Source organism: Sinohyriopsis cumingii, chromosome 18 (assembly GCF_028554795.1).
Source record: "Sinohyriopsis cumingii isolate HCF-2022 chromosome 18, ASM2855479v2, whole genome shotgun sequence".
Classification (NCBI taxonomy): domain Eukaryota; kingdom Metazoa; phylum Mollusca; class Bivalvia; order Unionida; family Unionidae; genus Sinohyriopsis; species Sinohyriopsis cumingii.
The window spans coordinates 56,828,842-56,856,668 of NC_142978.1; the positions used below are offsets into that span (position 1 = coordinate 56,828,842).

The following is a 27,827-nucleotide window of genomic DNA, read 5'->3' on the forward strand; positions in this document are numbered from 1 at the left end:
ACAAAGGAAAAGAAGAAAAAGAATGAAAAGAAATGTTTACGGTCGGCAAAATATATACATCCCCAAATCCCTTCATTTCCATTTTAGCCACCACGGCCCCAGCCACAACAGCAGCACCAGGAACTACAGCACGAGTTACCACCGCGGCACCAGAAACCAGACCAACGGCACCAGCTACCACTGCAGCACCAAGCACCAGAGCAACGCCTCCAGCCACCACAACTGCACCAGGCACAACCATTTCACCAGCACGTATGTTGCATGCCATAACGTCGCCTTTCGCACAGACTTTTAAAGCTTTTGTAAAACTTGCCTTTGATAAAATTCAAAATTTCTCTTCTTTCCAAATTTCCTTGTGATTTGAAAACACAAATCCAATAAATCCTCATGAAAATAAAATGATATCTCTGCTTACAATTGAAGTCAAATTTGTTGTAAACTTTATCTATTACAGACCATAATACTAATTAATTTCTAACAGGCTGTGAGGAAGGAACGTTTAAAAAGGAACTTGGAAAGGATGATATACAGGAGGTTGCCACACTGCATTCATCCGACATTGCTGGTATCAACGATGAGATTAGTGCCTTCCAACCCACGGGACTAACATTGCAGCCGTCAGAAGAGGTGTTCCTAGAGTTCGACTTCACACAACCCGCCACTGTTATGGCTGTCCAGTTAACGGTGGAAAATGTGGCCAATGTCGTTGTAGAAGGAAGAGAGCCAGGATCAGTTGACTTCAAGCCGCTGACTTCAAGGGTGAGTGTTGACAACCATAAATGAATAAGGAACCTACAAATCCAGAGCACATATCATAAAGATAAAACAAAAAGTAAAATAATCCGGTGACTGCTTAGGTGTCTGTTCCCCTCCGCAACAGGGTGGATAACAATGCAATAGAAATAATGTTACAGTGATACCCCAGCTCTGTAGTTCAGCGTCACAATTGCCCATCGTTGATGGTAAACGAATTCCAGCACAATCTTTCACGGACATACCGTCCGATTATTCGATTTAGCATATTTTGTTGGAGGTAGGAATCAAACGGAATTTCCAATAACTTGAAAATGTAAATATGTACCATTCTATAAAGTTTTTTGAATAAAACACATCCCTCCACTGTAATATAGCAGCGGAGAGTTTGATTCGGTAGCAACGTCAAATGGGTATCCAATACATCCTATTCGAAGAATGTTTGCCTTGTTACTCATTACCTATATATTTGTCACGTATGAATATCAGTTCACAAGCATATATTATCCGCCATCATCCTTGCCTACTTGGAGGAAGGCATAACGCATGGAAACGTGCGCAGTTCATATATGCCAGAGATTATGCAAGTCAGAGACCGCATTGACAGCTATTGCTTCTGTTGGAATGGTGCACAATGCTAAGGAAGGAAAAGTAAAAGAGGTAACAAGACAATGGGCCAAATAGAAAACAGTAATCATTACAAATTACGTGGTTTGTCTAAGTATATTTAAAGATTTCGAACGGATCCGAAGAAAGCAATTGTCCAATCTTGACATATTGTCTTTTTTACAGCGTACTACTAAGCAAGGCAATGCAGAATCTCTGACCATACCTGTTCCCCCACTAAGAGTGAATAAATTACGACTTGTCTTCAAGCCTGTGGCAAACGACGTTGTAGTTGTAAAGGGTCTTGGAATCGAGCTCTGCTTAGAGATACCAGGTAAGACATGTTACACCAGCATGCCACTGTAGTTAAGACTCTTCTGAAACTGTGTCATTTTTCTGCAAATATTCGATAGCATATTAGGATTTTCCTCGATAGATTGCTTCCCACGGATTAGTGCTGTTATAAAGTACTTTCCCTATATCATCCCAATAACTAATTTTTAACATCCTCGTTTATTTGCACTCCAGGAGTAATAATGAAGAGCTTTCTAACGTTGAGAACGGACGAAATGAATAGTATCAGCATTTATTTTGAATAGGTTCAGTTTGGTAAAAATGGGAAATACAGATCGTGCTTTTCTGTATGAACATAAATTGGCCTTTTAAAACAATATTTAAAGTTTTCTGTTACTAATCATGTATGTTGCTCTTCTCCAGTTTTATGATATGATCCTGAATCACATACATATTATTGAATAAAATCATCAGATAACGCATGAAATGAAAATGAACATTATTCAAGGAATAGATTTCTTTCCTTTTGGAGAAAGGTCCATTGTATCATACAAGTAAGAATGAATACATTTCAGGAACTTTCTTAGAAGTTGTCATATTATTAAAGCACGATATTAAAAACTGGCATTCTCTTTTCGAGACAGCAAATGTTGTTTAATATAAGATTACTGTAGCACAGGAATCTTGAGTAATATCCTAAAATGGGAACATTTGTTGTGAATTAGATTTTAAAGCGAAGGAAAATAAGAAAGAGAATGAGAAGAAACGTTTACGGTCTGCAAAATATATACATCCCCAAATCTCTTGATTTCCATTTTAAGCCACCACAGCCCCAGCCACAACAGCAGCACCAGGAACTACAGCACGAGCTACCACCGCGGCACCAGGAACCAGACCAACGGCACCAGCTACCACTGCAGCACCAAGCACCAGAGCTACGCCTCCAGCCGCCACAACAGTACCTGGCACCACCATTTCACCAGCACGTGAGTTGCATGCCATAACCTCCCCTTTCACACAGACTTCTAAACCTTTTGTGAAACTTATCCATTAGCAAAAAATATTTCAAACAGAAGTAAACATTTTCATTTAATTACACTCCAGGGGTAAAAATGAAGAGTTTCCTGACGTTAAGAACGGGAGAAATGAAAATTATCACTATTTAGTTTGAATATGTTCAATTTTGTCTTTATGAACTTAAATTGACTTTTTAAAGCAATATTGAAAGATTTCTCTTACAAAACATGTTTGTTGCTCTGAGGCCAATTTCACGACCTGATCCTGAATCACACACATTTTGTTGAATAAAATCATCAGAAAACGCATGAAATGAAAATGAACAGTATTTAAGTAATAGGATTCTTCCTTGTCGAAGAACTGTCCATTGTATTATACAACTAAGAACGAATACATATTAGGAACTTCCTTTGAAGTCGTCATACTATAAAAGTACGGTATTCAAAACTGGCAGTCTCTTTTCGAGATAGCAAATGCTGTTTAATATAAGATTATTATAGACAGGAATCTTGAGTAATATCCTCAGAGTGGAACATTTGAACATTTGATGTGAATGATATGTTAATACAAAGGAAAAGAAGAAAAAGAATGAAAAGAAATGTTTACGGTCGGCAAAATATATACATCCCCAAATCCCTTCATTTCGATTTTAGCCACCACGGCCCCAGCAACAACAGCAGCACCAGGAACTACAGCACGAGTTACCACCGCGGCACCAGAAACCAGACCAACGGCACCAGCTACCACTGCAGCACCAAGCACCAGAGCAACGCCTCCAGCCACCACAACTGCACCAGGCACAACCATTTCACCAGCACGTGAGTTGCATGCCATAACGTCGCCTTTCGCACAGACTTTTAAAGCTTTTGTAAAACTTGCCTTTGATAAAATTCAAAATTTCTCTTCTTTCCAAATTTCCTTGTGATATAAAAACACAAATCCAATAAATCCTCATGAAAATAAAATGATATCTCTGCTTACAATTTAAGTCAAATTTGTTCTGAACCTTTACCTATTACAGACCATAATATTAATTAATTTCTAACAGGCTGTGAGGAAGGAACGTTTAAAAAGGAACTTGGAAAGGACGAGATACAGGAGGTTGCCACACTGCATTCATCCGACATTGCTGGTATCAACGATGAGATTAGTGCCTTCCAACCCACGGGACTAACATTGCAGCCGTCAGAAGAGGTGTTCCTAGAGTTCGACTTCACACAACCCGTCACTGTTATGGCTGTCCAGTTAACGGTGGAAAATGTGGCCAATGTCGTTGTAGAAGGAAGAGAGCCAGGATCAGTTGACTTCAAGCCGCTGACTTCAAGGGTAAGTGTTGACAACCATAAATGAATAAGGAACCTACAAATCCAGAGCACATATCATAAAGATAAAACAAAAAGTAAAATAATCCGGTGACTGCTTAGGTGTCTGTTCCCCTCCGCAACAGGGTGGATAACAATGCAATAGAAATAATGTTACAGTGATACCCCAGCTCTGTAGTTCAGCGTCAAAATTGCCCATCGTTGATGGTAAACAAATTCCAGCACAATCTTTCACGGACATACCGTCCGATTATTCGATTTAGCATATTTTGTTGGAAATAGGAATCAAACGGAATTTCCAATAACTTGAAAATGTAAATATGTACCATTCTATAAAGTTTTTTGAATAAAACACATCCCTCCACTGTAATATAGCAGCGGAGAGTTTGATTCGATAGCAACGTCAAATGGGTATCCAATACATCCTATTCGAAGAATGTTTGCCTTGTTACTCATTACCTATATATTTGTCACGTACGAATATGAGTTCACAAGCATATATTATCCGCCATCATCCTTGCCTACTTGGAGGAAGGCATAACGCATGGAAACGTGCGCAGTTCATATATGCCAGAGATTATGCAAGTCAGAGACCGCATTGACAGCTATTGCTTCTGTTGGAATGGTACACAATGCTAAGGAAGGAAAAGTAAAAGAGGTAATATGACAATGGGCCAAATAGAAAACAGTAATCATTACAAATTACGTGGTTTGTCTAAGTATATTTAAAGATTTCGAACGGATCCGAAGAAAGCAATTGTCCAATCTTGACATATTGTCTTTTTTACAGCGTACTACTAAGCAAGGCAATGCAGAATCTCTGACCATACCTGTTCCCCCACTAAGAGTGAATAAATTACGACTTGTCTTCAAGCCTGTGGCAAACGACGTTGTAGTTGTAAAGGGTCTTGGAATCGAGGTCTGCTTAGAGATACCAGGTAAGACATGTTACACTAGCATGCCACTGTAGTTAAGACTCTTCTGAAACTGTGTCATTTTTCTGCAAATATTCGATAGCATATTAGGATTTTCCTCGATAGATTGCTTCCCACGGATTAGTGCTGTTATAAAGTACTTTCCCTATATCATCCCAATAACTAATTTTTAACATCCTCGTTTATTTGCACTCCAGGAGTAATAATGAAGAGCTTTCTAACGTTGAGAACGGACGAAATGAATAGTATCAGCATTTATTTTGAATAGGTTCAGTTTGGTAAAAATGGGAAATACAGATCGTGCTTTTCTGTATGAACATAAATTGGCCTTTTAAAACAATATTTAAAGTTTTCTGTTACTAATCATGTATGTTGCTCTTCTCCAGTTTTATGATATGATCCTGAATCACATACATATTATTGAATAAAATTATCAGATAACGCATGAAATGAAAATGAACATTATTCAACGAACATTTGATGTGAATGATATGTTAAAGAAAGGAAAAGAAGAAAAAGAATGAAAAGAAATGTTTACGGTCGGCAAAATATATACATCCCCAAATCCCTTCATTTCCATTTTAGCCACCACGGCCCCAGCCACAACAGCAGCACCAGAAACTACAGCACGAGTTACCACCGCGGCACCAGAAACCAGACCAACGGCACCAGCTACCACTGCAGCACCAAGCACCAGAGCAACGCCTCCAGCCACCACAACTGCACCAGGCACAACACTTTCACCAGCACGTGAGTTGCATGCCATAACGTCGCCTTTCGCACAGACTTTTAAAGCTTTTGTAAAACTTGCCTTTGATAAAATTCAAAATTTCTCTTCTTTCCAAATTTCCTTGTGATTTAAAAACACAAATCCAATAAATCCTCATGAAAATAAAATGATATCTCTGCTTACAATTGAAGTCAAATTTGTTGTAAACTTTTACCTATTACAGACCATAATACTAATTAATTTCTAACAGGCTGTGAGGAAGGAACGTTTAAAAAGGAACTTGGAAAGGATGATATACAGGAGGTTGCCACACTGCATTCATCCGACATTGCTGGTATCAACGATGAGATTAGTGCCTTCCAACCCACGGGACTAACATTGCAGCCGTCAGAAGAGGTGTTCCTAGAGTTCGACTTCACACAACCCGCCACTGTTATGGCTGTCCAGTTAACGGTGGAAAATGTGGCCAATGTCGTTGTAGAAGGAAGAGAGCCAGGATCAGTTGACTTCAAGCCGCTGACTTCAAGGGTGAGTGTTGACAACCATAAATGAATAAGGAACCTACAAATCCAGAGCACATATCATAAAGATAAAACAAAAAGTAAAATAATCCGGTGACTGCTTAGGTGTCTGTTCCCCTCCGCAACAGGGTGGATAACAATGCAATAGAAATAATGTTACAGTGATACCCCAGCTCTGTAGTTCAGCGTCACAATTGCCCATCGTTGATGGTAAACGAATTCCAGCACAATCTTTCACGGACATACCGTCTGATTATTCGATTTAGCATATTTTGTTGGAGGTAGGAATCAAACGGAATTTCCAATAACTTGAAAATGTAAATATGTACCATTCTATAAAGTTTTTTGAATAAAACACATCCCTCCACTGTAATATAGCAGCGGAGAGTTTGATTCGGTAGCAACGTCAAATGGGTATCCAATACATCCTATTCGAAGAATGTTTGCCTTGTTACTCATTACCTATATATTTGTCACGTATGAATATGAGTTCACAAGCATATATTATCCGCCATCATCCTTGCCTACTTGGAGGAAGGCATAACGCATGGAAACGTGCGCAGTTCATATATGCCAGAGATTATGCAAGTCAGAGACCGCATTGACAGCTATTGCTTCTGTTGGAATGGTGCACAATGCTAAGGAAGGAAAAGTAAAAGAGGTAATATGACAATGGGCCAAATAGAAAACAGTAATCATTACAAATTACGTGGTTTGTCTAAGTATAATTAAAGATTTCGAGCGGATCCGAAGAAAGCAATTGTCCAATCTTGAAATATTGTCTTTTTTTCAGCGTACTACTAAGCAAGGCAATGCAGAATCTCTGACCATACCTGTTTCCCCACTAAGAGTGAATAAATTACGACTTGTCTTCAAGCCTGTGGCAAACGACGTTGTAGTTGTAAAGGGTCTTGGAATCGAGGTCTGCTTAGAGATACCAGGTAAGACATGTTACACTAGCATGCCACTGTAGTTAAGACTCTTCTGAAACTGTGTCATTGTTCTGCAAATATTCGATAGCATATTAGGATTTTCCTCGATAGATTGCTTCCCACGGATTAGTGCTGTTATAAAGTACTTTCCCTATATCATCCCAATAACTAATTTTTAACATCCTCGTTTATTTGCACTCCAGGAGTAATAATGAAGAGCTTTCTAACGTTGAGAACGGACGAAATGAATAGTATCAGCATTTATTTTGAATAGGTTCAGTTTGGTAAAAATGGGAAATACAGATCGTGCTTTTCTGTATGAACATAAATTGGCCTTTTAAAACAATATTTAAAGTTTTCTGTTACTAATCATGTATGTTGCTCTTCTCCAGTTTTATGATATGATCCTGAATCACATACATATTATTGAATAAAATCATCAGATAACGCATGAAATGAAAATGAAGATTATTCAACGAATATATTTCTTTCCTTTCGGAGAAAGGTCCATTGTGTCATACAAGTAAGAATGAATACATTTCAGGAATTTCTTTTGAAGTTGTCATATTATTAAAGCACGATATTAAAAACTGGCATTCTCTTTTCGAGACAGCAAATGTTGTTTAATATAAGATTACTGTAGCACAGGAATCTTGAGTAATATCCTAAAATGGGAACATTTGTTGTGAATTAGATTTTAAAGCGAAGGAAAATAAGAAAGAGAATGAGAAGAAACGTTTACGGTCTGCAAAATATATACATCCCCAAATCTCTTGATTTCCATTTTAAGCCACCACAGCCCCAGCCACAACAGCAGCACCAGGAACTACAACACGAGCTACCACCGCGGCACCAGGAACCAGACCAACGGCACCAGCTACCACTGCAGCACCAAGCACCAGAGCTACGCCTCCAGCCGCCACAACAGCACCTGGCACCACCATTTCACCAGCACGTGAGTTGCATGCCATAACCTCCCCTTTCACACAGACTTCTAAACCTTTTGTGAAACTTATCCATTAGCAAAAAATATTTCAAACAGAAGTAAACATTTTCATTTAATTACACTCCAGGGGTAAAAATGAAGAGTTTCCTGACGTTAAGAACGGGAGAAATGAAAATGTTCACTATTTAGTTTGAATATGTTCAATTTTGTCTTTATGAACTTAAATTGACTTTTTAAAGCAATATTGAAAGATTTCTCTTACAAAACATGTTTGTTGCTCTGAGGCCAATTTCACGACCTGATCCTGAATCACACACATTTTGTTGAATAAAATCATCAGAAAACGCATGAAATGAAAATGAACAGTATTTAAGTAATAGGATTCTTCCTTGTCGAAGAACTGTCCATTGTATTATACAACTAAGAACGAATACATATTAGGAACTTCCTTTGAAGTCGTCATACTATAAAAGAACGGTATTCAAAACTGGCAGTCTCTTTTCGAGATAGCAAAGGCTGTTTAATATAAAATTATTGTAGACAGGAATCTTGAGTAATATCCTCAAAGTGGAACATTTGAACATTTGATGTGAATGATATGTTAATACAAAGGAAAAGAAGAAAAAGAATGAAAAGAAATGTTTACGGTCGGCAAAATATATACATCCCCAAATCCCTTCATTTCGATTTTAGCCACCACGGCCCCAGCCACAACAGCAGCACCAGGAACTACAGCACGAGTTACCACCGCGGCACCAGAAACCAGACCAACGGCACCAGCTACCACTGCAGCACCAAGCACCAGAGCAACGCCTCCAGCCACCACAACTGCACCAGGCACAACCATTTCACCAGCACGTGAGTTGCATGCCATAACGTCGCCTTTCGCACAGACTTTTAAAGCTTTTGTAAAACTTGCCTTTGATAAAATTCAAAATTTCTCTTCTTTCCAAATTTCCTTGTGATATAAAAACACAAATCCAATAAATCCTCATGAAAATAAAATGATATCTCTGCTTACAATTTAAGTCAAATTTGTTCTGAACCTTTACCTATTACAGACCATAATATTAATTAATTTCTAACAGGCTGTGAGGAAGGAACGTTTAAAAAGGAACTTGGAAAGGACGAGATACAGGAGGTTGCCACACTGCATTCATCCGACATTGCTGGTATCAACGATGAGATTAGTGCCTTCCAACCCACGGGACTAACATTGCAGCCGTCAGAAGAGGTGTTCCTAGAGTTCGACTTCACACAACCCGTCACTGTTATGGCTGTCCAGTTAACGGTGGAAAATGTGGCCAATGTCGTTGTAGAAGGAAGAGAGCCAGGATCAGTTGACTTCAAGCCGCTCACTTCAAGGGTAAGTGTTGACAACCATAAATGAATAAGGAACCTACAAATCCAGAGCACATATCATAAAGATAAAACAAAAAGTAAAATAATCCGGTGACTGCTTAGGTGTCTGTTCCCCTCCGCAACAGGGTGGATAACAATGCAATAGAAATAATGTTACAGTGATACCCCAGCTCTGTAGTTCAGCGTCAAAATTGCCCATCGTTGATGGTAAACAAATTCCAGCACAATCTTTCACGGACATACCGTCCGATTATTCGATTTAGCATATTTTGTTGGAAATAGGAATCAAACGGAATTTCCAATAACTTGAAAATGTAAATATGTACCATTCTATAAAGTTTTTTGAATAAAACACATCCCTCCACTGTAATATAGCAGCGGAGAGTTTGATTCGATAGCAACGTCAAATGGGTATCCAATACATCCTATTCGAAGAATGTTTGCCTTGTTACTCATTACCTATATATTTGTCACGTACGAATATGAGTTCACAAGCATATATTATCCGCCATCATCCTTGCCTACTTGGAGGAAGGCATAACGCATGGAAACGTGCGCAGTTCATATATGCCAGAGATTATGCAAGTCAGAGACCGCATTGACAGCTATTGCTTCTGTTGGAATGGTACACAATGCTAAGGAAGGAAAAGTAAAAGAGGTAATATGACAATGGGCCAAATAGAAAACAGTAATCATTACAAATTACGTGGTTTGTCTAAGTATATTTAAAGATTTCGAACGGATCCGAAGAAAGCAATTGTCCAATCTTGACATATTGTCTTTTTTACAGCGTACTACTAAGCAAGGCAATGCAGAATCTCTGACCATACCTGTTCCCCCACTAAGAGTGAATAAATTACGACTTGTCTTCAAGCCTGTGGCAAACGACGTTGTAGTTGTAAAGGGTCTTGGAATCGAGGTCTGCTTAGAGATACCAGGTAAGACATGTTACACTAGCATGCCACTGTAGTTAAGACTCTTCTGAAACTGTGTCATTTTTCTGCAAATATTCGATAGCATATTAGGATTTTCCTCGATAGATTGCTTCCCACGGATTAGTGCTGTTATAAAGTACTTTCCCTATATCATCCCAATAACTAATTTTTAACATCCTCGTTTATTTGCACTCCAGGAGTAATAATGAAGAGCTTTCTAACGTTGAGAACGGACGAAATGAATAGTATCAGCATTTATTTTGAATAGGTTCAGTTTGGTAAAAATGGGAAATACAGATCGTGCTTTTCTGTATGAACATAAATTGGCCTTTTAAAACAATATTTAAAGTTTTCTGTTACTAATCATGTATGTTGCTCTTCTCCAGTTTTATGATATGATCCTGAATCACATACATATTATTGAATAAAATTATCAGATAACGCATGAAATGAAAATGAACATTATTCAACGAACATTTGATGTGAATGATATGTTAAAGAAAGGAAAAGAAGAAAAAGAATGAAAAGAAATGTTTACGGTCGGCAAAATATATACATCCCCAAATCCCTTCATTTCGATTTTAGCCACCACGGCCCCAGCCACAACAGCAGCACCAGAAACTACAGCACGAGTTACCACCGCGGCACCAGAAACCAGACCAACGGCACCAGCTACCACTGCAGCACCAAGCACCAGAGCAACGCCTCCAGCCACCACAACTGCACCAGGCACAACACTTTCACCAGCACGTGAGTTGCATGCCATAACGTCGCCTTTCGCACAGACTTTTAAAGCTTTTGTAAAACTTGCCTTTGATAAAATTCAAAATTTCTCTTCTTTCCAAATTTCCTTGTGATTTAAAAACACAAATCCAATAAATCCTCATGAAAATAAAATGATATCTCTGCTTACAATTGAAGTCAAATTTGTTGTAAACTTTTACCTATTACAGACCATAATATTAATTAATTTCTAACAGGCTGTGAGGAAGGAACGTTTAAAAAGGAACTTGGAAAGGATGATATACAGGAGGTTGCCACACTGCATTCATCCGACATTGCTGGTATCAACGATGAGATTAGTGCCTTCCAACCCACGGGACTAACATTGCAGCCGTCAGAAGAGGTGTTCCTAGAGTTCGACTTCACACAACCCGCCACTGTTATGGCTGTCCAGTTAACGGTGGAAAATGTGGCCAATGTCGTTGTAGAAGGAAGAGAGCCAGGATCAGTTGACTTCAAGCCGCTGACTTCAAGGGTGAGTGTTGACAACCATAAATGAATAAGGAACCTACAAATCCAGAGCACATATCATAAAGATAAAACAAAAAGTAAAATAATCCGGTGACTGCTTAGGTGTCTGTTCCCCTCCGCAACAGGGTGGATAACAATGCAATAGAAATAATGTTACAGTGATACCCCAGCTCTGTAGTTCAGCGTCACAATTGCCCATCGTTGATGGTAAACGAATTCCAGCACAATCTTTCACGGACATACCGTCCGATTATTCGATTTAGCATATTTTGTTGGAGGTAGGAATCAAACGGAATTTCCAATAACTTGAAAATGTAAATATGTACCATTCTATAAAGTTTTTTGAATAAAACACATCCCTCCACTGTAATATAGCAGCGGAGAGTTTGATTCGGTAGCAACGTCAAATGGGTATCCAATACATCCTATTCGAAGAATGTTTGCCTTGTTACTCATTACCTATATATTTGTCACGTACGAATATCAGTTCACAAGCATATATCATCCGCCATCATCCTTGCCTACTTGGAGGAAGGCATAACGCATGGAAACGTGCGCAGTTCATATATGCCAGAGATTATGCAAGTCAGAGACCGCATTGACAGCTATTGCTTCTGTTGGAATGGTGCACAATGCTAAGGAAGGAAAAGTATAAGAGGTAATATGACAATGGGCCAAATAGAAAACAGTAATCATTACAAATTACGTGGTTTGTCTAAGTATATTTAAAGATTTCGAACGGATCCGAAGAAAGCAATTGTCCAATCTTGACATATTGTCTTTTTTACAGCGTACTACTAAGCAAGGCAATGCAGAATCTCTGACCATACCTGTTTCCCCACTAAGAGTGAATAAATTACGACTTGTCTTCAAGCCTGTGGCAAACGACGTTGTAGTTGTAAAGGGTCTTGGAATCGAGGTCTGCTTAGAGATACCAGGTAAGACATGTTACACTAGCATGCCACTGTAGTTAAGACTCTTCTGAAACTGTGTCATTGTTCTGCAAATATTCGATAGCATATTAGGATTTTCCTCGATAGATTGCTTCCCACGGATTAGTGCTGTTATAAAGTACTTTCCCTATATCATCCCAATAACTAATTTTTAACATCCTCGTTTATTTGCACTCCAGGAGTAATAATGAAGAGCTTTCTAACGTTGAGAACGGACGAAATGAATAGTATCAGCATTTATTTTGAATAGGTTCAGTTTGGTAAAAATGGGAAATACAGATCGTGCTTTTCTGTATGAACATAAATTGGCCTTTTAAAACAATATTTAAAGTTTTCTGTTACTAATCATGTATGTTGCTCTTCTCCAGTTTTATGATATGATCCTGAATCACATACATATTATTGAATAAAATCATCAGATAACGCATGAAAAGAAAATGAACATTATTCAACGAATATATTTCTTTCCTTTCGGAGAAAGGTCCATTGTGTCATACAAGTAAGAATGAATACATTTCAGGAACTTTCTTAGAAGTTGTCATATTATTAAAGCACGATATTAAAAACTGGCATTCTCTTTTTGAGACAGCAAATGTTGTTTAATATAAGATTACTGTAGCACAGGAATCTTGAGTAATATCCTAAAATGGGAACATTTGTTGTGAATTAGATTTTAAAGCGAAGGAAAATAAGAAAGAGAATGAGAAGAAACGTTTACGGTCTGCAAAATATATACATCCCCAAATCTCTTGATTTCCATTTTAAGCCACCACAGCCCCAGCCACAACAGCAGCACCAGGAACTACAACACGAGCTACCACCGCGGCACCAGGAACCAGACCAACGGCACCAGCTACCACTGCAGCACCAAGCACCAGAGCTACGCCTCCAGCCGCCACAACAGCACCTGGCACCACCATTTCACCAGCACGTGAGTTGCATGCCATAACCTCCCCTTTCAAACAGACTTCTAAACCTTTTGTGAAACTTATCCATTAGCAAAAAATATTTCAAACAGAAGTAAACATTTTCATTTAATTACACTCCAGGGGTAAAAATGAAGAGTTTCCTGACGTTAAGAACGGGAGAAATGAAAATTATCACTATTTAGTTTCAATATGTTCAATTTTGTCTTTATGAACTTAAATTGACTTTTTAAAGCAATATTGAAAGATTTCTCTTACAAAACATGTTTGTTGCTCTGAGGCCAATTTCACGACCTGATCCTGAATCACACACATTTTGTTGAATAAAATCATCAGAAAACGCATGAAATGAAAATGAACAGTATTTAAGTAATAGGATTCTTCCTTGTCGAAGAACTGTCCATTGTATTATACAACTAAGAACGAATACATATTAGGAACTTCCTTTGAAGTCGTCAAACTATAAAAGAACGGTATTCAAAACTGGCAGTCTCTTTTCGAGATAGCAAAGGCTGTTTAATATAAAATTATTGTAGACAGGAATCTTGAGTAATATCCTCAAAGTGGAACATTTGAACATTTGATGTGAATGATATGTTAATACAAAGGAAAAGAAGAAAAAGAATGAAAAGAAATGTTTACGGTCGGCAAAATATATACATCCCCAAATCCCTTCATTTCCATTTTAGCCACCACGGCCCCAGCCACAACAGCAGCACCAGGAACTACAGCACGAGTTACCACCGCGGCACCAGAAACCAGACCAACGGCACCAGCTACCACTGCAGCACCAAGCACCAGAGCAACGCCTCCAGCCACCACAACTGCACCAGGCACAACACTTTCACCAGCACGTGAGTTGCATGCCATAACGTCGCCTTTCGCACAGACTTTTAAAGCTTTTGTAAAACTTGCCTTTGATAAAATTCAAAATTTCTCTTCTTTCCAAATTTCCTTGTGATTTAAAAACACAAATCCAATAAATCCTCATGAAAATAAAATGATATCTCTGCTTACAATTGAAGTCAAATTTGTTGTAAACTTTTACCTATTACAGACCATAATACTAATTAATTTCTAACAGGCTGTGAGGAAGGAACGTTTAAAAAGGAACTTGGAAAGGATGATATACAGGAGGTTGCCACACTGCATTCATCCGACATTGCTGGTATCAACGATGAGATTAGTGCCTTCCAACCCACGGGACTAACATTGCAGCCGTCAGAAGAGGTGTTCCTAGAGTTCGACTTCACACAACCCGCCACTGTTATGGCTGTCCAGTTAACGGTGGAAAATGTGGCCAATGTCGTTGTAGAAGGAAGAGAGCCAGGATCAGTTGACTTCAAGCCGCTGACTTCAAGGGTGAGTGTTGACAACCATAAATGAATAAGGAACCTACAAATCCAGAGCACATATCATAAAGATAAAACAAAAAGTAAAATAATCCGGTGACTGCTTAGGTGTCTGTTCCCCTCCGCAACAGGGTGGATAACAATGCAATAGAAATAATGTTACAGTGATACCCCAGCTCTGTAGTTCAGCGTCACAATTGCCCATCGTTGATGGTAAACGAATTCCAGCACAATCTTTCACGGACATACCGTCCGATTATTCGATTTAGCATATTTTGTTGGAGGTAGGAATCAAACGGAATTTCCAATAACTTGAAAATGTAAATATGTACCATTCTATAAAGTTTTTTGAATAAAACACATCCCTCCACTGTAATATAGCAGCGGAGAGTTTGATTCGGTAGCAACGTCAAATGGGTATCCAATACATCCTATTCGAAGAATGTTTGCCTTGTTACTCATTACCTATATATTTGTCACGTACGAATATCAGTTCACAAGCATATATTATCCGCCATCATCCTTGCCTACTTGGAGGAAGGCATAACGCATGGAAACGTGCGCAGTTCATATATGCCAGAGATTATGCAAGTCAGAGACCGCATTGACAGCTATTGCTTCTGTTGGAATGGTGCACAATGCTAAGGAAGGAAAAGTATAAGAGGTAATATGACAATGGGCCAAATAGAAAACAGTAATCATTACAAATTACGTGGTTTGTCTAAGTATATTTAAAGATTTCGAACGGATCCGAAGAAAGCAATTGTCCAATCTTGACATATTGTCTTTTTTACAGCGTACTACTAAGCAAGGCAATGCAGAATCTCTGACCATACCTATTTCCCCACTAAGAGTGAATAAATTACGACTTGTCTTCAAGCCTGTGGCAAACGACGTTGTAGTTGTAAAGGGTCTTGGAATCGAGGTCTGCTTAGAGATACCAGGTAAGACATGTTACACTAGCATGCCACTGTAGTTAAGACTCTTCTGAAACTGTGTCATTGTTCTGCAAATATTCGATAGCATATTAGGATTTTCCTCGATAGATTGCTTCCCACGGATTAGTGCTGTTATAAAGTACTTTCCCTATATCATCCCAATAACTAATTTTTAACATCCTCGTTTATTTGCACTCCAGGAGTAATAATGAAGAGCTTTCTAACGTTGAGAACGGACGAAATGAATAGTATCAGCATTTATTTTGAATAGGTTCAGTTTGGTAAAAATGGGAAATACAGATCGTGCTTTTCTGTATGAACATAAACTGGCCTTTTAAAACAATATTTAAAGTTTTCTGTTACTAATCATGTATGTTGCTCTTCTCCAGTTTTATGATATGATCCTGAATCACATACATATTATTGAATAAAATCATCAGATAACGCATGAAAAGAAAATGAACATTATTCAACGAATATATTTCTTTCCTTTCGGAGAAAGGTCCATTGTGTCATACAAGTAAGAATGAATACATTTCAGGAACTTTCTTAGAAGTTGTCATATTATTAAAGCACGATATTAAAAACTGGCATTCTCTTTTTGAGACAGCAAATGTTGTTTAATATAAGATTACTGTAGCACAGGAATCTTGAGTAATATCCTAAAATGGGAACATTTGTTGTGAATTAGATTTTAAAGCGAAGGAAAATAAGAAAGAGAATGAGAAGAAACGTTTACGGTCTGCAAAATATATACATCCCCAAATCTCTTGATTTCCATTTTAAGCCACCACAGCCCCAGCCACAACAGCAGCACCAGGAACTACAACACGAGCTACCACCGCGGCACCAGGAACCAGACCAACGGCACCAGCTACCACTGCAGCACCAAGCACCAGAGCTACGCCTCCAGCCGCCACAACAGCACCTGGCACCACCATTTCACCAGCACGTGAGTTGCATGCCATAACCTCCCCTTTCAAACAGACTTCTAAACCTTTTGTGAAACTTATCCATTAGCAAAAAATATTTCAAACAGAAGTAAACATTTTCATTTAATTACACTCCAGGGGTAAAAATGAAGAGTTTCCTGACGTTAAGAACGGGAGAAATGAAAATTATCACTATTTAGTTTCAATATGTTCAATTTTGTCTTTATGAACTTAAATTGACTTTTTAAAGCAATATTGAAAGATTTCTCTTACAAAACATGTTTGTTGCTCTGAGGCCAATTTCACGACCTGATCCTGAATCACACACATTTTGTTGAATAAAATCATCAGAAAACGCATGAAATGAAAATGAACAGTATTTAAGTAATAGGATTCTTCCTTGTCGAAGAACTGTCCATTGTATTATACAACTAAGAACGAATACATATTAGGAACTTCCTTTGAAGTCGTCATACTATAAAAGAACGGTATTCAAAACTGGCAGTCTCTTTTCGAGATAGCAAAGGCTGTTTAATATAAAATTATTGTAGACAGGAATCTTGAGTAATATCCTCAAAGTGGAACATTTGAACATTTGATGTGAATGATATGTTAATACAAAGGAAAAGAAGAAAAAGAATGAAAAGAAATGTTTACGGTCGGCAAAATATATACATCCCCAAATCCCTTCATTTCCATTTTAGCCACCACGGCCCCAGCCACAACAGCAGCACCAGGAACTACAGCACGAGTTACCACCGCGGCACCAGAAACCAGACCAACGGCACCAGCTACCACTGCAGCACCAAGCACCAGAGCAACGCCTCCAGCCACCACAACTGCACCAGGCACAACCATTTCACCAGCACGTGAGTTGCATGCCATAACGTCGCCTTTCGCACAGACTTTTAAAGCTTTTGTAAAACTTGCCTTTGATAAAATTCAAAATTTCTCTTCTTTCCAAATTTCCTTGTGATATAAAAACACAAATCCAATAAATCCTCATGAAAATAAAATGATATCTCTGCTTACAATTTAAGTCAAATTTGTTCTGAACCTTTACCTATTACAGACCATAATATTAATCAATTTCTAACAGGCTGTGAGGAAGGAACGTTTAAAAAGGAACTTGGAAAGGACGAGATACAGGAGGTTGCCACACTGCATTCATCCGACATTGCTGGTATCAACGATGAGATTAGTGCCTTCCAACCCACGGGACTAACATTGCAGCCGTCAGAAGAGGTGTTCCTAGAGTTCGACTTCACACAACCCGTCACTGTTATGGCTGTCCAGTTAACGGTGGAAAATGTGGCCAATGTCGTTGTAGAAGGAAGAGAGCCAGGATCAGTTGACTTCAAGCCGCTGACTTCAAGGGTAAGTGTTGACAACCATAAATGAATAAGGAACCTACAAATCCAGAGCACACATCATAAAGATAAAACAAAAAGTAAAATAATCCGGTGACTGCTTAGGTGTCTGTTCCCCTCCGCAACAGGGTGGATAACAATGCAATAGAAATAATGTTACAGTGATACCCCAGCTCTGTAGTTCAGCGTCAAAATTGCCCATCGTTGATGGTAAACAAATTCCAGCACAATCTTTCACGGACATACCGTCCGATTATTCGATTTAGCATATTTTGTTGGAAGTAGGAATCAAACGGAATTTCCGATAACTTGAAAATGTAAATATGTACCATTCTATAAAGTTTTTTGAATAAAACACATCCCTCCACTGTAATATAGCAGCGGAGAGTTTGGTTCGATAGCAACGTCAAATGGGTATCCAATACATCCTATTCGAAGAATGTTTACCTTGTTACTCATTACCTATATATTTGTCACGTACGAATATGAGTTCACAAGCATATATTATCCGCCATCATCCTTGCCTACTTGGAGGAAGGCATAACGCATGGAAACGTGCGCAGTTCATATATGCCAGAGATTATGCAAGTCAGAGACCGCATTGACAGCTATTGCTTCTGTTGGAATGGTACACAATGCTAAGGAAGGAAAAGTAAAAGAGGTAATATGACAATGGGCCAAATAGAAAACAGTAATCATTACAAATTACGTGGTTTGTCTAAGTATATTTAAAGATTTCGAACGGATCCGAAGAAAGCAATTGTCCAATCTTGACATATTGTCTTTTTTACAGCGTACTACGAAGCAAGGCAATGCAGAATCTCTGACCATACCTGTTCCCCCACTAAGAGTGAATAAATTACGACTTGTCTTCAAGCCTGTGGCAAACGACGTTGTAGTTGTAAAGGGTCTTGGAATCGAGGTCTGCTTAGAGATACCAGGTAAGACATGTTACACTAGCATGCCACTGTAGTTAAGACTCTTCTGAAACTGTGTCATTTTTCTGCAAATATTCGATAGCATATTAGGATTTTCCTCGATAGATTGCTTCCCACGGATTAGTGCTGTTATAAAGTACTTTCCCTATATCATCCCAATAACTAATTTTTAACATCCTCGTTTATTTGCACTCCAGGAGTAATAATGAAGAGCTTTCTAACGTTGAGAACGGACGAAATGAATAGTATCAGCATTTATTTTGAATAGGTTCAGTTTGGTAAAAATGGGAAATACAGATCGTGCTTTTCTGTATGAACATAAATTGGCCTTTTAAAACAATATTTAAAGTTTTCTGTTACTAATCATGTATGTTGCTCTTCTCCAGTTTTATGATATGATCCTGAATCACATACATATTATTGAATAAAATTATCAGATAACGCATGAAATGAAAATGAACATTATTCAACGAACATTTGATGTGAATGATATGTTAAAGAAAGGAAAAGAAGAAAAAGAATGAAAAGAAATGTTTACGGTCGGCAAAATATATACATCCCCAAATCCCTTAATTTCGATTTTAGCCACCACGGCCCCAGCCACAACAGCAGCACCAGAAACTACAGCACGAGTTACCACCGCGGCACCAGAAACCAAACCAACGGCACCAGCTACCACTGCAGCACCAAGCACCAGAGCAACGCCTCCAGCCACCACAACTGCACCAGGCACAACCATTTCACCAGCACGTGAGTTGCATGCCATAACGTCGCCTTTCGCACAGACTTTTAAAGCTTTTGTAAAACTTGCCTTTGATAAAATTCAAAATTTCTCTTCTTTCCAAATTTCCTTGTGATTTAAAAACACAAATCCAATAAATCCTCATGAAAATAAAATGATATCTCTGCTTACAATTGAAGTCAAATTTGTTGTAAACTTTTACCTATTACAGACCATAATACTAATTAATTTCTAACAGGCTGTGAGGAAGGAACGTTTAAAAAGGAACTTGGAAAGGATGATATACAGGAGGTTGCCACACTGCATTCATCCGACATTGCTGGTATCAACGATGAGATTAGTGCCTTCCAACCCACGGGACTAACATTGCAGCCGTCAGAAGAGGTGTTCCTAGAGTTCGACTTCACACAACCCGCCACTGTTATGGCTGTCCAGTTAACGGTGGAAAATGTGGCCAATGTCGTTGTAGAAGGAAGAGAGCCAGGATCAGTTGACTTCAAGCCGCTGACTTCAAGGGTGAGTGTTGACAACCATAAATGAATAAGGAACCTACAAATCCAGAGCACATATCATAAAGATAAAACAAAAAGTAAAATAATCCGGTGACTGCTTAGGTGTCTGTTCCCCTCCGCAACAGGGTGGATAACAATGCAATAGAAATAATGTTACAGTGATACCCCAGCTCTGTAGTTCAGCGTCACAATTGCCCATCGTTGATGGTAAACGAATTCCAGCACAATCTTTCACGGACATACCGTCCGATTATTCGATTTAGCATATTTTGTTGGAAGTAGGAATCAAACGGAATTTCCGATAACTTGAAAATGTAAATATGTACCATTCTATAAAGTTTTTTGAATAAAACACATCCCTCCACTGTAATATAGCAGCGGAGAGTTTGATTCGGTAGCAACGTCAAATGGGTATCCAATACATCCTATTCGAAGAATGTTTGCCTTGTTACTCATTACCTATATATTTGTCACGTATGAATATCAGTTCACAAGCATATATTATCCGCCATCATCCTTGCCTACTTGGAGGAAGGCATAACGCATGGAAACGTGCGCAGTTCATATATGCCAGAGATTATGCAAGTCAGAGACCGCATTGACAGCTATTGCTTCTGTTGGAATGGTGCACAATGCTAAGGAAGGAAAAGTATAAGAGGTAATATGACAATGGGCCAAATAGAAAACAGTAATCATTACAAATTACGTGGTTTGTCTAAGTATATTTAAAGATTTCGAACGGATCCGAAGAAAGCAATTGTCCAATCTTGACATATTGTCTTTTTTACAGCGTACTACTAAGCAAGGCAATGCAGAATCTCTGACCATACCTGTTTCCCCACTAAGAGTGAATAAATTACGACTTGTCTTCAAGCCTGTGGCAAACGACGTTGTAGTTGTAAAGGGTCTTGGAATCGAGGTCTGCTTAGAGATACCAGGTAAGACATGTTACACTAGCATGCCACTGTAGTTAAGACTCTTCTGAAACTGTGTCATTGTTCTGCAAATATTCGATAGCATATTAGGATTTTCCTCGATAGATTGCTTCCCACGGATTAGTGCTGTTATAAAGTACTTTCCCTATATCATCCCAATAACTAATTTTTAACATCCTCGTTTATTTGCACTCCAGGAGTAATAATGAAGAGCTTTCTAACGTTGAGAACGGACGAAATGAATAGTATCAGCATTTATTTTGAATAGGTTCAGTTTGGTAAAAATGGGAAATACAGATCGTGCTTTTCTGTATGAACATAAATTGGCCTTTTAAAACAATATTTAAAGTTTTCTGTTACTAATCATGTATGTTGCTCTTCTCCAGTTTTATGATATGATCCTGAATCACATACATATTATTGAATAAAATCATCAGATAACGCATGAAATGAAAATGAACATTATTCAACGAATAGATTTCTTTCCTTTCGGAGAAAGGTCCATTGTGTCATGCAAGTAAGAATGAATACATTTCAGGAACTTTCTTAGAAGTTGTCATATTATTAAAGCACGATATTAAAAACTGGCATTCTCTTTTCGAGACAGCAAATGTTGTTTAATATAAGATTACTGTAGCACAGGAATCTTGAGTAATATCCTAAAATGGGAACATTTGTTGTGAATTAGATTTTAAAGCGAAGGAAAATAAGAAAGAGAATGAGAAGAAACGTTTACGGTCTGCAAAATATATACATCCCCAAATCTCTTGATTTCCATTTTAAGCCACCACAGCCCCAGCCACAACAGCAGCACCAGGAACTACAACACGAGCTAACACCGCGGCACCAGGAACCAGACCAACGGAACCAGCTACCACTGCAGCACCAAGCACCAGAGCTACGCCTCCAGCCGCCACAACAGCACCTGGCACCACCATTTCACCAGCACGTGAGTTGCATGCCATAACCTCCCCTTTCACACAGACTTCTAAACCTTTTGTGAAACTTATCCATTAGCAAAAAATATTTCAAACAGAAGTAAACATTTTCATTTAATTACACTCCAGGGGTAAAAATGAAGAGTTTCCTGACGTTAAGAACGGGAGAAATGAAAATTATCACTATTTGGTTTGAATATGTTCAATCTTGTCTTTATGAACTTAAATTGACTTTTTAAAGCAATATTGAAAGATTTCTCTTACAAAACATGTTTGTTGCTCTAAGGCCAATTTCACGACCTGATCCTGAATCACACACATTTTGTTAAATAAAATCATCAGAAAACGCATGAAATGAAAATGAACAGTATTTAAGTAATAGGATTCTTCCTTGTCGAAGAACTGTCCATTGTATTATACAACTAAGAACGAATACATATTAGGAACTTCCTTTGAAGTCGTCATACTATAAAAGAACGGTATTCAAAACTGGCAGTCTCTTTTCGAGATAGCAAAGGCTGTTTAATATAAAATTATTGTAGACAGGAATCTTGAGTAATATCCTCAAAGTGGAACATTTGAACATTTGATGTGAATGATATGTTAATACAAAGGAAAAGAAGAAAAAGAATGAAAAGAAATGTTTACGGTCGGCAAAATATATACATCCCCAAATCCCTTCATTTCCATTTTAGCCACCACGGCCCCAGCCACAACAGCAGCACCAGGAACTACAGCACGAGTTACCACCGCGGCACCAGAAACCAGACCAACGGCACCAGCTACCACTGCAGCACCAAGCACCAGAGCAACGCCTCCAGCCACCACAACTGCACCAGGCACAACCATTTCACCAGCACGTGAGTTGCATGCCATAACGTCGCCTTTCGCACAGACTTTTAAAGCTTTTGTAAAACTTGCCTTTGATAAAATTCAAAATTTCTCTTCTTTCCAAATTTCCTTGTGATATAAAAACACAAATCCAATAAATCCTCATGAAAATAAAATGATATCTCTGCTTACAATTTAAGTCAAATTTGTTCTGAACCTTTACCTATTACAGACCATAATATTAATCAATTTCTAACAGGCTGTGAGGAAGGAACGTTTAAAAAGGAACTTGGAAAGGACGAGATACAGGAGGTTGCCACACTGCATTCATCCGACATTGCTGGTATCAACGATGAGATTAGTGCCTTCCAACCCACGGGACTAACATTGCAGCCGTCAGAAGAGGTGTTCCTAGAGTTCGACTTCACACAACCCGTCACTGTTATGGCTGTCCAGTTAACGGTGGAAAATGTGGCCAATGTCGTTGTAGAAGGAAGAGAGCCAGGATCAGTTGACTTCAAGCCGCTGACTTCAAAGGTGAGTGTTGACAACCATAAATGAATAAGGAACCTACAAATCCAGAGCACATATCATAAAGATAAAACAAAAAGTAAAATAATCCGGTGACTGCTTAGGTGTCTGTTCCCCTCCGCAACAGGGTGGATAACAATGCAATAGAAATAATGTTACAGTGATACCCCAGCTCTGTAGTTCAGCGTCAAAATTGCCCATCGTTGATGGTAAACAAATTCCAGCACAATCTTTCACGGACATACCGTCCGATTATTCGATTTAGCATATTTTGTTGGAAATAGGAATCAAACGGAATTTCCGATAACTTGAAAATGTAAATATGTACCATTCTATAAAGTTTTTTGAATAAAACACATCCCTCCACTGTAATATAGCAGCGGAGAGTTTGGTTCGATAGCAACGTCAAATGGGTATCCAATACATCCTATTCGAAGAATGTTTACCTTGTTACTCATTACCTATATATTTGTCACGTACGAATATGAGTTCACAAGCATATATTATCCGCCATCATCCTTGCCTACTTGGAGGAAGGCATAACGCATGGAAACGTGCGCAGTTCATATATGCCAGAGATTATGCAAGTCAGAGACCGCATTGACAGCTATTGCTTCTGTTGGAATGGTACACAATGCTAAGGAAGGAAAAGTAAAAGAGGTAATATGACAATGGGCCAAATAGAAAACAGTAATCATTACAAATTACGTGGTTTGTTTAAGTGTATTTAAAGATTTCGAACGGATCCGAAGAAAGCAATTGTCCAATCTTGACATATTGTCTTTTTTACAGCGTACTACTAAGCAAGGCAATGCAGAATCTCTGACCATACCTGTTCCCCCACTAAGAGTGAATAAATTACGACTTGTCTTCAAGCCTGTGGCAAACGACGTTGTAGTTGTAAAGGGTCTTGGAATCGAGGTCTGCTTAGAGATACCAGGTAAGACATGTTACACTAGCATGCCACTGTAGTTAAGACTCTTCTGAAACTGTGTCATTTTTCTGCAAATATTCGATAGCATATTAGGATTTTCCTCGATAGATTGCTTCCCACGGATTAGTGCTGTTATAAAGTACTTTCCCTATATCATCCCAATAACTAATTTTTAACATCCTCGTTTATTTGCACTCCAGGAGTAATAATGAAGAGCTTTCTAACGTTGAGAACGGACGAAATGAATAGTATCAGCATTTATTTTGAATAGGTTCAGTTTGGTAAAAATGGGAAATACAGATCGTGCTTTTCTGTATGAACATAAATTGGCCTTTTAAAACAATATTTAAAGTTTTCTGTTACTAATCATGTATGTTGCTCTTCTCCAGTTTTATGATATGATCCTGAATCACATACATATTATTGAATAAAATTATCAGATAACGCATGAAATGAAAATGAACATTATTCAACGAACATTTGATGTGAATGATATGTTAAAGAAAGGAAAAGAGGAAAAAGAATGAAAAGAAATGTTTACGGTCGGCAAAATATATACATCCCCAAATCCCTTCATTTCCATTTTAGCCACCACGGCCCCAGCCACAACAGCAGCACCAGAAACTACAGCACGAGTTACCACCGCGGCACCAGAAACCAGACCAACGGCACCAGCTACCACTGCAGCACCAAGCACCAGAGCAACGCCTCCAGCCACCACAACTGCACCAGGCACAACCATTTCACCAGCACGTGAGTTGCATGCCATAACGTCGCCTTTCGCACAGACTTTTAAAGCTTTTGTAAAACTTGCCTTTGATAAAATTCAAAATTTCTCTTCTTTCCAAATTTCCTTGTGATTTAAAAACACAAATCCAATAAATCCTCATGAAAATAAAATGATATCTCTGCTTATAATTGAAGTCAAATTTGTTGTAAACTTTTACCTATTACAGACCATAATACTAATTAATTTCTAACAGGCTGTGAGGAAGGAACGTTTAAAAAGGAACTTGGAAAGGATGATATACAGGAGGTTGCCACACTGCATTCATCCGACATTGCTGGTATCAACGATGAGATTAGTGCCTTCCAACCCACGGGACTAACATTGCAGCCGTCAGAAGAGGTGTTCCTAGAGTTCGACTTCACACAACCCGCCACTGTTATGGCTGTCCAGTTAACGGTGGAAAATGTGGCCAATGTCGTTGTAGAAGGAAGAGAGCCAGGATCAGTTGACTTCAAGCCGCTGACTTCAAGGGTGAGTGTTGACAACCATAAATGAATAAGGAACCTACAAATCCAGAGCACATATCATAAAGATAAAACAAAAAGTAAAATAATCCGGTGACTGCTTAGGTGTCTGTTCCCCTCCGCAACAGGGTGGATAACAATGCAATAGAAATAATGTTACAGTGATACCCCAGCTCTGTAGTTCAGCGTCAAAATTGCCCATCGTTGATGGTAAACGAATTCCAGCACAATCTTTCACGGACATACCGTCCGATTATTCGATTTAGCATATTTTGTTGGAGGTAGGAATCAAACGGAATTTCCAATAACTTGAAAATGTAAATATGTACCATTCTATAAAGTTTTTTGAATAAAACACATCCCTCCACTGTAATATAGCAGCGGAGAGTTTGATTCGGTAGCAACGTCAAATGGGTATCCAATACATCCTATTCGAAGAATGTTTGCCTTGTTACTCATTACCTATATATTTGTCACGTATGAATATCAGTTCACAAGCATATATTATCCGCCATCATCCTTGCCTACTTGGAGGAAGGCATAACGCATGGAAACGTGCGCAGTTCATATATGCCAGAGATTATGCAAGTCAGAGACCGCATTGACAGCTATTGCTTCTGTTGGAATGGTGCACAATGCTAAGGAAGGAAAAGTAAAAGAGGTAATATGACAATGGGCCAAATAGAAAACAGTAATCATTACAAATTACGTGGTTTGTCTAAGTATATTTAAAGATTTCGAACGGATCCGAAGAAAGCAATTGTCCAATCTTGACATATTGTCTTTTTTACAGCGTACTACTAAGCAAGGCAATGCAGAATCTCTGACCATACCTGTTTCCCCACTAAGAGTGAATAAATTACGACTTGTCTTCAAGCCTGTGGCAAACGACGTTGTAGTTGTAAAGGGTCTTGGAATCGAGGTCTGCTTAGAGATACCAGGTAAGACATGTTACACTAGCATGCCACTGTAGTTAAGACTCTTCTGAAACTGTGTCATTGTTCTGCAAATATTCGATAGCATATTAGGATTTTCCTCGATAGATTGCTTCCCACGGATTAGTGCTGTTATAAAGTACTTTCCCTATATCATCCCAATAACTAATTTTTAACATCCTCGTTTATTTGCACTCCAGGAGTAATAATGAAGAGCTTTCTAACGTTGAGAACGGACGAAATGAATAGTATCAGCATTTATTTTGAATAGGTTCAGTTTGGTAAAAATGGGAAATACAGATCGTGCTTTTCTGTATGAACATAAATTGGCCTTTTAAAACAATATTTAAAGTTTTCTGTTACTAATCATGTATGTTGCTCTTCTCCAGTTTTATGATATGATCCTGAATCACATACATATTATTGAATAAAATCATCAGATAACGCATGAAATGAAAATGAACATTATTCAACGAATAGATTTCTTTCCTTTCGGAGAAAGGTCCATTGTGTCATGCAAGTAAGAATGAATACATTTCAGGAACTTTCTGAGAAGTTGTCATATTATTAAAGCACGATATTAAAAACTGGCATTCTCTTTTCGAGACAGCAAATGTTGTTTAATATAAGATTACTGTAGCACAGGAATCTTGAGTAATATCCTAAAATGGGAACATTTGTTGTGAATTAGATTTTAAAGCGAAGGAAAATAAGAAAGAGAATGAGAAGAAACGTTTACGGTCTGCAAAATATATACATCCCCAAATCTCTTGATTTCCATTTTAAGCCACCACAGCCCCAGCCACAACAGCAGCACCGGGAACTACAGCACGAGCTACCACCGCGGCACCAGGAACCAGACCAACGGCACCAGCTACCACTGCAGCACCAAGCACCAGAGCTACGCCTCCAGCCGCCACAACAGCACCTGGCACCACCATTTCACCAGCACGTGAGTTGCATGCCATAACCTCCCATTTCACACAGACTTCTAAACCTTTTGTGAAACTTATCCATTAGCAAAAAATATTTCAAACAGAAGTAAACATTTTCATTTAATTACACTCCAGGGGTAAAAATGAAGAGTTTCCTGACGTTAAGAACGGGAGAAATGAAAATTATCACTATTTAGTTTGAATATGTTCAATTTTGTCTTTATGAACTTAAATTGACTTTTTAAAGCAATATTGAAAGATTTC

General features: G+C 38.5%; 1 protein-coding gene across 1 annotated transcript; it reads left to right on the forward strand.

The window, feature by feature from the left end:
* On the forward strand, window positions 1-27,648 carry LOC149776704 (uncharacterized). Its single transcript, XM_089941340.1, has 36 exons — window positions 1-252; window positions 482-759; window positions 1,546-1,693; window positions 2,475-2,639; window positions 3,324-3,488; window positions 3,719-3,996; window positions 4,783-4,930; window positions 5,513-5,677; window positions 5,908-6,185; window positions 6,972-7,119; window positions 7,901-8,065; window positions 8,750-8,914; window positions 9,145-9,422; window positions 10,209-10,356; window positions 10,939-11,103; window positions 11,334-11,611; window positions 12,398-12,545; window positions 13,327-13,491; window positions 14,176-14,340; window positions 14,571-14,848; window positions 15,635-15,782; window positions 16,564-16,728; window positions 17,413-17,577; window positions 17,808-18,085; window positions 18,872-19,019; window positions 19,602-19,766; window positions 19,997-20,274; window positions 21,061-21,208; window positions 21,990-22,154; window positions 22,839-23,003; window positions 23,234-23,511; window positions 24,298-24,445; window positions 25,028-25,192; window positions 25,423-25,700; window positions 26,487-26,634; window positions 27,416-27,648. Exons 1-36 carry the CDS (start codon window positions 33-35, stop codon window positions 27,646-27,648), a joined length of 7,023 nt encoding a protein of 2,340 aa, XP_089797466.1. The 5' UTR covers window positions 1-32.
* Window positions 27,649-27,827: the final 179 nt, after the last annotated feature.

Bases quoted from the DNA above. Each gene is read 5' to 3' on its own strand.
- LOC149776704 (XM_089941340.1), top strand. From the start codon at position 33: ATGTTTACGGTCGGCAAAATATATACATCCCCAAATCCCTTCATTTCC. The intron at 253-481 runs GTATGTTGCATG...AATTTCTAACAG, and splicing joins CACAACCATTTCACCAGCAC to GCTGTGAGGAAGGAACGTTT. The intron at 14,849-15,634 runs GTGAGTGTTGAC...TCTTTTTTACAG, and splicing joins TCAAGCCGCTGACTTCAAGG to CGTACTACTAAGCAAGGCAA.